Source organism: Orcinus orca, chromosome 7, assembly GCF_937001465.1.
Source record: "Orcinus orca chromosome 7, mOrcOrc1.1, whole genome shotgun sequence".
Lineage (NCBI taxonomy): Eukaryota > Metazoa > Chordata > Mammalia > Artiodactyla > Delphinidae > Orcinus > Orcinus orca.
Window position 1 is genome coordinate 97,488,330 of NC_064565.1, and position 17,406 is coordinate 97,505,735.

The 17,406-nt window shown below is 34.5% G+C and overlaps 1 protein-coding gene across 1 annotated transcript in view; it reads left to right on the forward strand.

Moving 5' to 3' along the window:
- SPAG16 (sperm associated antigen 16) overlaps nt 1–17,406 on the forward strand; it is an 877,426-nt gene that overhangs the window by 401,490 nt on the left and 458,530 nt on the right. The window contains exon 11 of the mRNA XM_033428194.2: nt 3,912–4,055. Within this exon, the coding sequence (XP_033284085.2) occupies nt 3,912–4,055 (144 nt within the window). The remainder of the gene's footprint in view (nt 1–3,911; nt 4,056–17,406) is intronic.

Here is a 17,406-nt window from a genome sequence, read left to right on the forward strand (position 1 = left end):
ATAATAGACCTAAGTCATGGGGGCATTATGACCGTTAAATGAGTTAATGTATGCCATTTGGAGATCAGGAACTGACTCCTATAAATTGTTAGTTATTTCTCCCATTTTTCAACTTCTTTAAAAGACTGATTTAGAGGGCTTCCCTGGTGGCTCAGTGGTTGAGAGTCCGCCTGCCGATGCAGGGGACACGGGTTCTTGCCCTGGTCCGGGAGGATCCCACAGGCCGCTGAGCGGCTGGGCCCGTGAGCCACGGCCGCTGGGCCTGCGCGTCCGGAGCCTGTGCTCCGCAGCGGGAGAGGCCACAACAGTGAGAGGCCCGTGTACTGCAAAAAAAAAAAAAAAAGACTGATTTAGAGATAAATCGAATGATGAAAGTTGAGGCCTGAATATACTGGGAAAATTCTCAATGAATTAAATGCCCATGGAATCAATGCTTATTAAATATCCTTCTACATTTATGCTTTATCTATTCTTTACAGAGAATATTTATTTATTCTTTGAAGAGTTCTCTATGAAAATAGGTGAATAAAACATTAATGCCCTCTGATAACTTAAAGAATAATACAAGGCTCATAATATTAGCACAAGAGATCAAATTAATGAGTTTATTAAGTGCAACATGTAGTATATTAGCACAAAAGCCTTTGTAGATCAGAATGTACAAGGGGTGCTACTCACCTGGTTTCTCTTATAGGACCAGAGCATTTTATTGTAAAGAGTAGGGTCCTCTTTTTAAGACTGTTATGTCAGGTGGTACCCAGCTCTGATATATACACTGAAAATTCCTAGATATATTAACTCAGGACTTAATAATGACTAAATGACTTTAAACATTTACTGGGAATGATATCTCCCATCTCTGTTACAAGAATTATTGATACTTACAGTACACACATATAAATAATAAACTATGAAAGACTGACACTAAGTAAAAATGTCTAAATTCATGATCCTCAAATTCAGACCATCCTGGATTCAAAGTCAGCCTCCATCTATTATCAAACTTGAGCAATTTACATAATATCTCAACCTCTGTTTACTTAGTTATAATATAATAAAACTAACTGTACCGAAGTCAGTCCCCCCGTCAGACGTATGACAAGTATGTACTGAATAGCTAATATATCCCAGCCACTGTTGGGGGTGAGTATACAGCAAGTACACAACAAACAAACAGACATAAACCCTTGACCTCGTGAGCTTTCTTTCTACTTGTTGTGAGAATTAAGGATTTAGTACAAATTCTGGTGCACATTTAGTTTTCAAACAATGTTGGATATTATTGTTGTTAATTGATGATGGAGAGAAGGAGGAGGATTTCAGACACCAGTGCCTCATTATGGAGTTGATAATGACACTCAGCTTCACTAAACTTCTGTATCTGGGGGAATATTTCTGGTTCGTGGCCCCTGACCTGTGTTCTCCCACAAGGAATGATTGGAATCAGAATCTGCAACTCCTTTTTTTTTTTTTTTTTTTTTCGGTAAGCAGGCCTCTCACTGTTGTGGCCTCTCCCGTTGCGGAGCACAGGCTCTGGACGCGCAGGCTCAGCGGCCATGGCTCACAGGCCCAGCCGCTCTGCGGCGTGTGGAATCTTCCCGGACCGGGGCACGAACCCGTGTCCCCTGCATTGGCAGGCGGACTCTCAACCACTGCGCCACCAGGGAAGCCCAGAATCTGCAACTCTTGATTGGGGATCTTTATCACTATGACCCAGTCTTTGCTGGTGCACTTATTCTGTGACTAACTCAATAACAAGTACTTGTTAATTGATTCTTACGAGAGCATTAAATTCCCTTCTATACCCGCTGGAAATAGTTCTAATCACTTAAAGACCATTTCATAGATGATGTAAATTATACTTTTTAAAGAATAAAATATCAGTGTTTGACTGAAACTGGTCCAGAATAATTAGGAAAAATAAGTCATATGTAATGTTAGAAAAGAAATATATGCATAGAGAAACCTGAGAGTGTGATTAGTGGGATGAGTTCTCGGGAAGTTCAGGTGTTATGGAGGGGCCCTCAAAGTAGAAGTGTTCAGAAGAGTCTGGAAAAACACTTCCAAAACTGATTAACCACCAATAGGTTTGTGTTTATCTTTTTTTTTCCTTAACTTCTACAAATAGTTTCCCCCACAAAGTCATTTTGGAAACTTATCTTTCAAAGTCCGTAAAGACATCAATGACTTTAGTTATCTTCACGTAAAGAGGGTAATTTATCATCTAGTCAAGTGTGCATGTGTCTGCCCGGAAAGCTGTGAGCTAACATACATCATACTCAGTAGCTTCAAGGATTTGGTTTGCCTTCTTATGTGTGTTTGAATATAGAATTCATTTCAATCTGACATGTTTTACCTCTCACCATATTTTTCTTCTAATTAAGTTCTATAAATGTATCCTCTCCCCAGTTTGAGCTGTAATAAATTCCTTTCCTGAACTGGCCTTCTGGAAGTCACAAACCAATTATGATGAATTACAAAATGAATAATTCCCCTTCTACTATGTTTATTTTGAGCAGCAAAGTGCTAGAGAAAAGGGAAACTGTTTCACCAGAAAGAAGGCCCTGCTCATAGTAGTCACATGCCTGTGAGTTGAATAGTTCCAATACTGACCCCAGCAAATTTCCAAAACTGGATAGGTCTAATGGAAAGACATGATTTTTCAGCTCACAATTCTGGGATTTAGTGGTATTATTGGAAGGGATCCATAAGGAGAAAAGTTTTGCTCTCATGTAAGCCCTGGAGTTACTCATGTAGGTATGGACCCAGACCATGATTTCTTTGGGAAATTGATTTCCTAAAGTCTTTTTTGCAGAAGAAGGGAACAATGCCATTCATAGAATGGACTGTGGGAGAAATGAATGTGTAATTCTTATTTTTTAAGTCATTATTTGTTTAAGTCATTATTTAAGTCATTATTTGTTTCACTTCACTGTATAGGCAAGTAAATGCATTATGTCTTTGATTTGAGATGGCTATGTTGAAACTGAACAATTTGTTGCTAATATTTAGGCTGGTATTTTAATAGGTGCTTAACATTCGGCACATTCATTCCCATTACATTGTAAGGCATAGATGAAACGCTATATAAATAAGATTAAAGCATTGCCATAGATAAAATATCAGGCATTAACCTTTTAGACTCTTGATTTTAGAATGGATTAGCTTCAGTAAATAAATAAACAGCCACAATGATCATAGTCTGGCTCAAATAATACTGCTTAATGTGTTAATCATTAATTTTACATACGTCTTTCTCAATTCCCTCTATGCCTTTATAGAGTGGGAATTGTCTTTTGCATCCTGAATTCATTACTGTAATTTGTGTACTGTGCATTGACTGAAGCAAATTTAGGTGGCATATTAATGAAGAATTTGAGCTCCTTTGTGTAGATAGTGGAGCATGGAGTTAATGTTTCATTTATAGAATTTATTACAGAACTATGATAATGTGGTTATGATTCATGATCTTTTCCTGGATAATGCCTGATTTAAGATATACTATAGTCTGAAAAGAAGTTTGCTTTTATATAATAAGCATGGCTACTGGTCCAAATATCCTAACACCAAATTTTCATTGGCATAACTTTTCCTCCCTGAAAGAAATAAAACAGAATTATTGTTTCAAACCAGAATTAGACATGAGCATTCACCTAAATCAACCATCCCATTTTTCACATGAGGAATCTGGGATCCAGTGAAGTTAATTAGATTGATGGCATTCAAGAAGCCATAAGCTAGAGCTATAGCCAGGACGTCGAACCTGGCTCTTCTGGCTTCTGAGCCAGCATTCTGAGTAAGCCGTCCTGCCTGGCTGAAATGGATCATCCCTGCCATTTCATTTGTTCCCAGTATGAAACCATTCACTGTTATCTCCCCATAACTACCTTTTCTTCTCTTTCCCTGTGTAGCATCATCATGCACCCCCGCAAAGACATCCTCATCTCCTGTGGGGAGGACCGCGTCTGGAAGGTGGTGGGGCTCCCCAAAGGCAATGTGCTTCTCACAGGATTGGGCCACACCGACTGGCTTTCGGATTGCTGCTTCCATCCCAGGTCAGTACACACAACTCCCAGAGCCAGCCTGATCTCTCCAGGAATGCATTTGATTACTCTGTGTCTTCACTCTGCTGGCTTTTTTTTTTTTTTTCTTAAACCACTTTATTGAAGTATGAATAGGTGTGCATATTTAATATATACGACCTGATAAGTTTGGAGTTAAGTATACATCCTTGAAATCATCACTACAATCTATACCATAAACATATCTATCATCTCCAAAAGTTTCTTCCCATCCACTTTATTTTATCATCATCATCATCATTATAAAAATACTTAACGTAAGATCTACCTTCTTAGCAATTTTTTAAGTATTCAATAAGTATCATTTGCTGTAGGCTCTGTGCTATACAGTAGATCTCTAGGACTCACTCATCTTGTATAAATGAAACTTGAAACTTTGTACTGCCACTTTTCTCTCTGCAACCCCACCTCTTCCACTGAATTTTGAAATGTGTAGATAATGTTCCTTTGGCTTTCCTTATATTGACTTTAGATTGATTGCTTTTGATATTTAGTACATGTAAAACTTAGTCCACATGCTGATGCATTTAAAAAGAGTAATAAGTTTCCCAGGACAAGCATTAGAAATGCTCCTTGTACTCATAAGCTATGAAAAGGCACATGAATTTCAATAATGCATATCAATGTTTACTTTGCCTCTGTTAATCTTGCATGTTTTCCTTTTAGAATTAAGTTTTCTACCAAAAAGGATCAGGAGGCAGTGATCAATTTCTTTAAAAATTTCAATGATACTCAAGACATTAAAGAAAACAAAGCAGAACTGAAGGCATTGAGCCCTGTAATTTTCAGGATTCACTGAATTTTTGTACCAAAAGAACAGGGGCACAGAAGGAAAGACACTGTTAAACATGTAGTACATTATTCTGGTGGCAGGAAGCTCTGCCCACAGTTGCTTGTGGTCAACTGCTATCCCTAATCCCAACTGTCTTCTCTTATTCAACATTATGCTTAACATTTGTTAAGCATCTGGCTCTATCTGGCTCTTTCTAACAGTCTCTGGTCTAACTACTCTTGGAGATGCATAGTCCGTAGTGCAACTTCTCAACCATTCCACTGGGAAATTTTGGTCTTAGGAGGACCTTATTGATTTTTTTTTGTTTGTTTTCACAAGACTTTTTTTTTTTAAACCATCTTTGTCTTATCCTTAGTATGAATGTCAATGAAATTAGATTGAAATAAAAGTAACTAAATTGTTCAGAAATTTGTGTGTTAATGAGAAGAGTAAACTAATTTTTTAATTTTAATTTTTGAAAATGTTTTTAAAATATAATTTTAAAATTATACCAAATAAAATATAATTTTAAAATTATACCAAATATAATTTTAAAATTATACCAAATAATTTTACCAAATAATCTTTGGTACTAGATGTTTGAATTTAATTTTTGAACATGTAATGCGTTCTGTATCTGGTATATGGATAAACAAATCTGCCCTGCCTCTCATGTCTCAGAAACATAAAGCCCATCTTGCAAGCAGAGACAACACAATTAGAAGTGTAGCCTATCACTTCTGTAGCTGCTGGGCATACTAATCAGATTTCTATAATACCCTGTCACCATGACAACCCGTGACTCTGAAATTTTCTCATTAGTGTTTGACCAGCACATGGTCCTTTTAATAGATCTTCCTGTTTTTCCAGTCAATTACTGAAATTAAAATGAGGTGAAATACATCATTATTCACTCATAGTATGAATTTACTTTCAGTACTTTCTTTGGCAGAATTTTAGTAAAATGTAGCCACACTCCTTTTTTCTAATGCATGTGGGATAAAAATAACGGGAGAAAATACATTTAGCTATATGTGTTTTAAGTAAGAGATAATGAATAGCAAGTGTTCCATTTGTAGAATTGGTGAAAATAATAAATAATTATTAGAAACTACAGCAAAAAAGCTCTTTTTTATTTGGGGTAGAGATCGGTTCTGAAGGAGTTTATATTTCAGGCCTCAGACATTTTATAATGCTTACTGCATGTAAATCAACACCGAAGACCATACATTATGGACTATAATATATATAATATATGCATATATATACATACATAATATTTATACCTTAAAAGTTGTTTCTGAAATTTAAGTTTGTGATATTTGATTTTTAGTTTTGCTTAGATAATTTGGTTGGTAAAAAAAGAATTTATTGTTAAAGATAATATCTTTCCTATTTATATACTCATCTATAATCAAAGAATCAAACATAAAATAAATTTGATTCAAATATGACACTTTAATCTGTAGTTGGATCTTTGATTAATAAATGCAGTCATAGTCTTCCTCAGAGCCCATCTTTGTGATTAGCTTGGTTCTGCTCCCTTGGATGACGTCCAGAGTAGACACATTATAATGTGACACCTGCCTAATTCCTCTTCTCTTCACATAGAAAAATAAACTCCTACATTTTTTTTACTTTATTTTTAATTGTAATTGTTTCTAGTTGAGTGTTTTCTGTAACTTCCAGTTGTATGTATTCCTGATTACTATGACATTCAAGCCACTGTGTCTCCTGCCACAGTGACATAATTCAGATTTCTTTTGGGGGTCAAACCCACTTGATATGACAGTGGTATATACACTGAGTGACCCAAATCAGTCTTAGTCATCTTGTTTCCCTTGTCATAACGGACATCTTCAATACATAAATGACGAACACAACAGGCATAATAATATTAATATCAGGAAAAAGAGGACTAACAGAAAAAAGTTAAAATGGGAGGGTAACTAAATATCACTTGAGGATCAGATAATATGATGTTGAAATATATAAAACAAAGCTCGTAAATAAAAGAAGATTCTGCCAAAAGTATAGTCACCAGAGTCAAAGACTTCAAAGTATATCAGTTTTTAATACGTGAAGTAAACAAAGTTACAGTAGAATTAGAGAAATTAATAAAATAGCAAATGTATTTAGTGTTATATATTGAACTTTATACTTTATGAAGAGAGATTGTAGATTCTTTGAAATCATTGTTAGGTTTTTAAAACTATATAACTCTTAAACCACAAATTTAACATAAATGAATTCTTCAGAATAACAAACATACAAACTAAAGTTTGTGAGCAAGATTCAGTAGTAAAAGAAAATAAATCAATAACTAAAATATAATAAAATCTGAATTATTAAAAAGTAAATAAATGAATATTGGGTCAGAGAACTATAAACAGTTATTACCTAGTTGATAAACAGTCCCAAACACAATACATATCAAACTTACGAGATGTAACCAGAAGTGTGCTCAGAGTAGAATTTATCACTTTGATAGTTTTATTTTTTAAATGAAAAAAAAGAAAATAAGTGAATTATGAATTTAAATTAAAAAGTACAACTGGTCAACAAATATAGAAAAGCAAAGAATGGATAAGTGAAAAGTAGAAATGAATGAATTAGAATAAAAAGAGTACATTTATATTAATCCAAAAGGTTTTTTTCAAGAAAAAATAATAAAATAAGGAACTATAATATTGAAGTAAGTAGATAACTCAATAAAAGAAAAAATACATGTAGGAAACAGAAATATTAACCTTAGCAATTTGGAAAGAGTTAAAACCATAAATACAGAGACGAAAAAATATATGTTTGGAATTCTTGATAAAATAATAGATTTCTATGAAAATAAACACCACCAATATTGAATCAAGTTGGAGCAGAGACCCAGAATAGATTAATAACAGTGGAAGAAACTGAGTTCTAGAAGTTCTGCTTTTCATTCCCATCTTCTGAAGTTTTATGACTGAGTTTTAAAAACTTTATTTAAAAAAAACAAGATAAATTAGTTAATTTTTAGGTTCACTGAATTTTCTGAGGACAAGAAAAAAATGAAATTTTATTACTGGTTTCACAAACATAGCATAAACATAATTTTAAATTGGGCAAGTGTAGTACCCCTGCCATAACTCTAGGCCCTTTTCATAATTATAGATGCAGAACTTTTAAAGAGACTGCAGAAAATGGAATTCAGTTGTATGTTTAAAAAGAGTGGCATACAATGACCAAGTAAGATTTGTACTTGAAAAGCGTGGAATATATAAGTGATCCAACTATGAGGACATCATATTATAAATTATACTAATAGTTAGCATTCAAAGTTAATTTAAAGTTGTTGGGTAAAAATCTAGCATCTATACTTAAGACACAGATGTTTGCAAATATTATTAAGCCCCATGTGTTGGAATTGACAAGGAGAATGGATTTTGGAACAGCTGGGAACTAAGACGGTCTGGCAGGTGAGTGTAGAATCTGGATGCCATGGAGTCGGATGGGTCAAACGAGGAATGGGTATTCACGGGTAATAGAGCAAAGTGGGGAACATAAAACCAAACAGGCAAAAATACCTAAAATCCAAATAGAAGCAAAGCCTCTTTGTCTAAGCCTTTGGTAGCTATGCAAGGCATTGTTACTTGTCCAGTTGGTATTTATTCTCAATAAAGGTTATCCACATTTTTTCTTTTTCTTAATGATAATGGTTATATTTTATTAAAATATTTTCAACACTGAAATTTTCTAACATATTTATAAGTTAAAAAATAAAATGTATGTGGAAAACTTTTAACTATAAACACTATATAAATATACAGACTCTACAAATTGAAGGCAATTTAAAACTCTTACTGCAAAGGCTGTATTCTTTTAAAATAACACTATACACATAATTAAATCATTGTCATCTATTGTTTACAGTACAATTGGTTTTGATTGCATCTAAGTTTTTAAGTTCCTTAGTAGAATTTGTGAATCAAGACACTTTTTTAGAAATGACATGGGTAACTAATCACTGTAGAACCAGCTATTATTACATGTTTACCACTAGATGGCGATCATACAGTGGTAAGGTAAAGCACCCTTTGCATTTACTGGGTAGACTGATGAACTGGCTGTTGAAAGTGATTCATTGGTTGCTGAAAATGACGAAGGGGTGGAGCTATGCAGAGAATGTGCATTGGTGCTGCCTTTGCACTGTTGAAAGAATGAAATGTACAGTGCCAAAAAGCAGGAACCTTAAGCATAATCCTGTGCAAGGTAGACATCATGCTCTAAACTGCTAAAACATGGAATCAGAGTTTCAGGTTGCCCAAATTAGAATCCTACCTTCACCTTTGCTAGTCCTGTCAGTTTTCTTGTCTGCAAAATGGATGCAATAATGATATCTACTTTGTGGGTTAATTATGAAGGCTAAATTCTATCATATATGAAAAACACAAGTTCTGTTGCCTGGCAACTGTATGCTCAAGAAATGTTACCTATTATTATTTTTTATTCATTGATAGGTATGTTGAGAACTTAGATCAGAAATTTTTATAAAATTGGTAGCCTTAAACACAGTGGGTTAGGAAGGAAAGACTATATTGTGATGTCTGGGTTACACCAAGCTAGAATTAGAAGAATGCTCTCAAACCATGAAACATTTGAGGATCATGTCTGAAGGTCTTACCAAGTTAAAAATAAAATCATTTATAAACTGAAAACAAATATAATTAATGCAAAAAGATGTATGTTACTCATCTGTCCTTAGCCCTTAAAAATGTGTCTCTTTAAAAATTGTACCAAGTAGCTCATCGTATTTTGCTTTTACAGAAGAGAGAAAGAATTCTGCATATTTCCTTTTTTTTAGGTTCTAGAAGGAAAATAATTGGCTAGAAACACCAAAAAAATTACTTTTTGAAATTAAAAGTATTTAAATTGAAAGCATTTAAAAATAAAATATTTTTGTTGTTTTTGAGGAAAGTAAAGCACGTAATGTTTGACCTGCTCTGTCCACAGGCAGGTATTATTATTGTTGGCCCATTTAGACTAGCTTTGGGCAAATGAAACAGAGTTGTATATCAATCTCCGGGTTAATATCAATAGATCAATAAAACGTACACTACACTACCTTAATAATACATCATTTGGTCTTTACCTAATAAAGGAGGACTGCTCAATGACAGTAACATGGTTTTGAATGTAAATACAATGTCCAGTTCTCTGGTACTTGAGGTTGCATTTTCTTTGATATGAGCACAGCTTATTACTTGAAACAGCATGTATCTTCCCAGATATCTCTATAAAATGAAAGTAGTTGGGATTAGTGGTTTAAACAATTTCACAGTGCTGCATTTTTTTTCCTGATCTCACTGCCTGAGACAGAAACAGAGCTGACAGCATCCTGTTAAACATAACTTCTACCCTTATAAGCTGATTTATGAATTTGTGAGTAAATGGGTCTCTACAGAATCCCTCATATTCTCTCTTTGTGGTACAAGCTACCTGTTCATGTATTTATACAGTGCCTAAAACCATAGTATGAAAGCTCTCTGACAGGTATATCGTTTAGTTATTAAAAAATGGAAACATGGTTAACCGTTTTATTTTCTATAAACATAAAGCCAAGAGTTCAAATTTCAAAAGGTAATGAAGGGATTGACATACCATTTCCCTAAGACTGTGATGTTCTGAGCTTCAGAGGTAGATACTTTCATAATCCGGAAACCTCAGTAGATTTTTACCAAGATAATTTTGAGATATACCTATTAAATAATAAAATTCCACTTTATATTCTTTGAAGAGGTGTATGTTATGCTTCTTAATATAGTTCTTAATATAGTTTGTCACCTGTATGTGAAGAGGCTAAGCATAACAGCATACTTCTTTAAATGTTTTTCTGGTCTAATTCTAAAAGGAATACATGATCACCATAGAGAAAAGTGTTAAGAAAATAAAAATGTCCCATAGTCTCACAACTCAGTGCAAACTTGGAGAGACTGCCCAAGGGCTGTCCTCGGGCAAGGGGCGGAATCTGGTTCTACATGTAAGAAGCACCTTCTAAAGTCAGGCTTGTTTTCATGTGTCAGTGTGACAAAGAACCAGGTAGGTCATTTTATTTAATCTCTGAGAGCCTCAGCTGCTCATTTGAAAATGGGGATTACCTACTTATAAGCTTTTCATGAAGAATGCATGAGAAAATCTATCTAAAACATTTAGCAGCCCTGGGCTCAGAGTAAGCCTTTGGTAAAAGTAGCACTGTTGGTGTTGTTTGGCAGATTCTAGCCGAGATCTGGTTTCCTCTGAAACCAATATTGTCTCCAGGTCTATTGGCCTGTCTCTCTCTTTCTAGCAAGAAAAAAAAGAAAAAAAAAATCTGAGGAATACTATAAGCTTATTTAGGGCAGGGTCTGTATCTTATTCATCTCTATATCCTTGGGATATAGCTTATCAATTGAAACATTATAGGGAATCAATAACTTTTTAATTAAAATGAACAGAGTAGAAGATAATAGACCAGGATATGACCACTTTTTCTCATACTCTTGGTAGTATCATGTGATTATACGGATATACTCACAAACATACACATGCATACACACACGCACCACTTGTTACCACTGAGATCGCTTTATCATAGGAACTTAAAACCTAATATTAGCCCTTCATTTGACATAAAAACCCTAAAATATAAAATCTTCTCTGAATAATATTGTACTGAGGATAAATTTCAGTCAAAAGTCCAATCATTAGGGGAAGAACTTCAAAAATCTCTCCTTCATAAAAGCAGAGAGAACACTGGCAAAAATTGTCACAATGAACTTTTCAGAACTCTAGAAATTAACCAAGCATGGACCAATTAAAGGAGCATTTATTAAAAAAAAATTACTGCACCCGAGTTAAGAATGTGACCTTTTCATTGTTTAAACTTGCCCCATCCGCTTCCCTTTCTTTCCCCAACTCTGCAGTAGTCTTGAAAACCAACTGCTTCACAACCATGGTAGCAAGTAGCAGAGCAGAACAAGTTTGGAAAGCTCCACAAAGCCCCATTCTCAGAGAAATGTCACTATCTGAACTTTCAAGAAGCCCCCTGGAAACCCCTATTTGCAGGGCCTGTTTTTATTTGACCTGAGTCAGGGCTTACTTTGTATGAATGGACAATTTTCCAGGGCATTTGTAGCAAACAATCAGCAGTACATGTTTAATATTGCAGCTGCCTGAGGTAGCAGTAACAGTTAGGCAAACAAGAAGTTAAGCAAAATTCTTAAACAGGAAACCTAGATAATTAAATGTCCATAGGGAGCATTGAAACACTATCGTGTTCCTAGGAATATCAACGGACACATGCATTTGGAGGGCATGCTCAGGAAAGATTTCAGAAGGGTCTAATCTCTCACAGCTGGCTGAGCTGTGAAGTTCAGCTCAAGCAGGAAGCAAAGGCTAAGTAAGGCAGAGTTGTGAATTTCCAGAGTGTTGAACACGTGCCCCAACAGAGCCAGTCAACAAAGACTGGATGACTCATTCGTTCAAGGCATTTAAACATCACCTGTTTAATCGTTAACAAAACAGGCAGACTTCTCTGACCCCACACAACAAAGAATATAGACTATTGAATTACTTCAGGAAAATCACTAAAAACAGCAACAGCAAACCCTGGAGAGGAGGAAATCTCATTTATAGACTTTCCACATTGTACTATTTAAAATGTCAGGTTTTCAAAAATGACAAAAAATTGAAAGCATGAAAAAGAGCTGGACAAGATGCTGCAGAATCCATAAATGGGTTAAATAACAAGGTGGAATTAAAATTGCAGATGGAATTAAGATAATCAGCTGACTTTAAAAAGATTATCCTGGATTGTCCAGGAGGGCCCAATGTAATCGCAAGGCTCCTTGAAATGTGAAAGAGGAAGGCAGAAGGGTCAGAGAAAGAGCAATGTGATGCCATGTGTTGTGAGAAAGAGCTGCTCGCCTGGAGACGCCAGAAAGAACCAGCCCTTTTGTTATCTTGACTTCAGCCCAATGACACTTGTTTCAGAATTTTGGCCTCCAGAATTAGAAAATAATAAATTCATGTTATTTTATTTCCACTGTTTGTAGTAATTCGTTACAGCAGCAAAAAGAAAATACACGTATCTTGTACTACTATTGTTAAATTTATTCCTAAGTATTTTAATCTTTTTGATGCTATTGTAAGTGAAAATGGTTTCTTAATTTAATTTTCAGATTGTTCAGTCCTAAGGTACAGAAATACAGTTGATTATTGTATATTGATCTTGTATCAATATACAATATCTCATTTATTAATTTTAATATTTTTAGTAGATTTCTTAGAATATTCCCTATATTTTATCTTGGCATGTTACCTGTGAGAATAGTGTTCCTTTTCCAGTATAGATACCTTTTACTTCTTTTTCTTATCTAATTATTCACCTAAAGCCTCTAGAACAATGTTGAATATGCATGGTAAGAGGAGATGTCTTTGTCTTATTTCTGATCTTAGGGGGAAAGTTTTCCATCTTTCATCACTAAATATGTTAGCTGTGAATTTTTTGTAGATGTATTTGTCAGGTTGAGGAAGTTCCCTTCTATTCCCAATTTGCTGATTGTGTTTCTTACGTTATATAAACTTCATGTGTACAAATTATATTTTGACTTCTGTATACTCTACAGTGTGCTCACCAACAAAAGTTGTTTTCATCCGTCAACAGTTGACCCCTTTACCTATCTTACCCTTCCTTCACTTCTCTTCCCCTCTGGTAACACTACTCTGTCCTGTATCTATATGTTTGTTTTTGTTTATTTAGTTAATTTGTTTATTTAATATGCCACATACAAGTAAAATGATATGGTATTTCTCTGTCTTATTTCACTTAGCATAATACCCTCAAGGTCCATCCATGTTGCCTCAAATGGCAAGATTTCACATTTTTATGGCTGAGAAGAGTTCCACTGTATGTATATACCACATCTTCCTTACCCATTCATCCCATCAGTGGACACTTAGGTTGTTTCCATATCTTGGCTATTATAAATAATGCTGCAATGAAAATAGGGGTGAATATATCTTTTTGAGTTAATATTTTCATATTCTTCAGATAAATACTCAAAAGTGGAATAGCTGGATCATATGGTAGTTCTACTCTTAATATTTTGAAGAATCCTCATATTGTTTTCCATAGTGGCTGCACAAATTCAAATTCCCTCTGACAGTGTATGAGGTTTCCTTTTTCTCCATATCATCCCCAACAGTTGTTATTTCTTGGCTTTTTGGAAACCCTTTTAATGTTGCTGGATTCAGTTTGCTAGTTTTTGTTGAGGATGTTTGCATGTGTATTCACAAGAGATATAGATTGTAGTTTTCTTGTGATATCTTTGTCTGGTTTGGGAATCACTGCAATACTGGCTTCACTGAATGAGTTGGGAAGTTTCCCTCATATTTTTTGGAAGAATTTATAAAAGATTAGTGTTAATTCTCTAAATATTTGGCGAGATTCATCAGTGAAGCCATCTGGTTCTAGCCTTTTATTTGTGGAATAATTTTTATTACTAATTCAATTAGAGGTTTTTTTTTCATTTCACCTAGATTATCTAATTTGTTGCCATATTGTTGCCATATTTATTGCAAAGTTGTTCATAGCTTCCTGTATCATCATTTTTAATTCTGTAAATTTGGTAATGATGCCCCTTTCTTCATTTTTTTTTTTATTGAAGTATAGTTGATTTACTGGTATGTTGTGTTAGTTTCTGGTATACAACAGCATGATTATACACATGTTCTTTTGCATATTCTTTTCCATGACAGGATATTGAATATAGTTCCCTATGCTATACAGCAGGACCTTGTTGTTTATTTTATATATAGTAATTTGTATCTGCTAATCCCAAACTCCTAATTTATCCCTCCCCTACCCCCTTCCCCTTTGGTAACGTTTGTTTTCTACGTCTGTGAATCTGTTTCTTTTTTGTAAATAAGTTCATTTGTAATATATTTTAGATTCCACATAAAAATGATATCATACGGTATTTGTATTTTTCTTCTGACTCACTTCACTTATATGATAATCTCTAAGTCATCCATGTTGCTGCAAATGGCATTATTTCATTCTTTTTTAGGGCTGTGTAGTATTCCATTATATATATATCACATCATCTTTATCTATTCACCTGCTGATGGACATTTATGTTGCTTCCATGTCTTGGCTATTGTAAATAGTGCTGCTGTGAACATTGGGGTGCATGTATCTTTACAAATTAGAGTTTTCTCTGGATATATGTCCAGAAGTGGGATTGTTGGATCATATCACAACTCTATTTTTAGTTTTTTAAGGAACCTCCATACGGTTTTCCATAGTGGCTGCACCAATTTACATTCCCACCAATAGTGTAGCAGGGTTCCCTTTTCTCTACACCCTCTCCAGAATTTGTTATTTGTAGACTTTTTAATGATTGCCATTCTGACTGCTGTTAGGTGATACCTCATTGTAGTCTTGATTTACATTTCTCTAATAATTAGTGATGTTGAGCTTCTTTTCATGTGCCTGTTGGCCATCTGTAAATCTTCTTTGGAAGAAGACCTTCTATTTAGGTCTTCTGCCCATTTTTTATTGTGTTGTTTGTTTTTTTGTTATTGAGTTATATGAACTCTTTGTATATTTTGGAAATTAAGCCCTTGTTGGTCACACTGTTTGCAAATATTTTCTCCCATTCCATAGGTTACCTTTGCATTTTATGGTTTCCTTTGCTGTGCAAAAGCTTGTAAGCTTGATTAGGTTCCATTTGTTTATTTTTGCTTTTATTTCTATTGCCTTGGGAGACTGACCTAAGAAAACATTGCTATGATTTATGTCACAGAATGTTTTGCCAATGTTCTCTTATAGGAGTTTTATGGTGCCATGTCTTATATTTAACTCTTTAAGCCATTTTGAGTTTATATTTGTGTGTGGTGTGAGGGAGTGTGTAGCTTCATTGATTTACATGCAGCTGTCCAACTTTCTCAACATCACCTGCTGAAGAGACAGTGTTTTCTCCACTGTGTATTCTGGCCTCCTTTGTCAAAGATTAATTGACCTTGTGGGTGTATTTCTGGGCTCTCTATTGTGTTCCATTAAACCATGTGACTGTTCTTGTGCCAATACCATGCTGTTTGATTACTATGGCTTTGTAACATTGTCTGAATTCTAGGAGGGTTATGCTGCTAGCTTTGTTCTTTTTCCTAAGGATTTCTTTGGCAATTCTGGGTGTTTTGTGGTTCCATATAAATTTTAGGATTATTTGTTCTAGTTCTGTGAGAAATGTCATGGGAAACATGATAGGGATTGCATTAAATCTGTAGATTAATTTGGGTACTATGACCATTTTGACAATATTAATTCTTCCAATCCAAAAGCATGGAATATGTTTCCATTCCTTAGAATCATCTTTAATTTATCAATGTTTTATAGTTCTCAGCATATAAGTCTTTCACCTCCTTGTTCAGGTTTACTCCTAAGTATTTTATTTTTTGGATGAAATTTTAAGAGGGATTTTTTTTCACTTTACATTTCTGATATTTCATTATTTGTGTAAAGAAATACAACCAATTTCTGTACGTTAATCTTGTATCCTGCTACTTTGCTGGATTCATTTATCAGTTCTAGTAGTTTTTGTGTGGAGTCTTTAGGGTTTTCTTTATATAGTATCATGTCATCTGCATATAATGACAATTTTACCCATTTCCTTCCAATTTGAATACCTTTTATTTCTTTTCTTGTCTGATTGTTATGGCTAGAACTTCCAATACTATGTTGAATAGAAGTGGTGAGAGTGGGCATCCTTGTCTTGTTCCAGATTATAGTGGGAAGGATTTCAGCTTTCTACCATTGAGTATTATGTTGGCTGTGTGTTTGTCATACATAGCTTTTATCATGTTGAGATATGTCTTTTCTATACCCACTTTGGTAAGAGATTTTAATCATGAATGGATGTTGAATTTTATCAAATGCTTTTTCTGCATATATCGAGACAGTCTTACGGTTTTTGTCTTTTCTTTTGTTGATCAGTGTATCACATTGTTTAATTTGTGTATTTTGAACCATCCTTGTGACCCTGGGGTGAATCCAACTTGATTGTGGTGTATGATCTTTATTTATGTATTGTTGGATTGGTTGGCTAGAAATTTTTTGCATCTATATTAATCAAAGATATTGGCCTATAATTTTCTTTTCTGGTAGTGTCTTTGTCTGGTTATGGTATTAGGATTATGATGGCTTCATAGAATAATTTGGGGAGTATTGCCTCCTCTTCAAACTTTTGGAAGAGTTTGAGAAAAATCAGTTTAAATTCTTCTTTGTATGTTTGGTAGAATTCCCCAGTAAAGCCATCTGATCCTGGACTTTTGTTTGCAGGAAGTCTTTTTTGTTTTTTGTTTTGTTTGTTTGTTTAATTACAGATTCTATTTCACTTCTAGTGATCAGTCTGTTCAAATTATCTATTTTTCTTGATTCAGTTTTGGTGGGCTGTGTGTTTCTGAAACTTGTCCATTTCCTCTAGGTTGTACAATTTGTTGGCATATAATGGTTCATAGTATTCTATTATGTATTTTTGT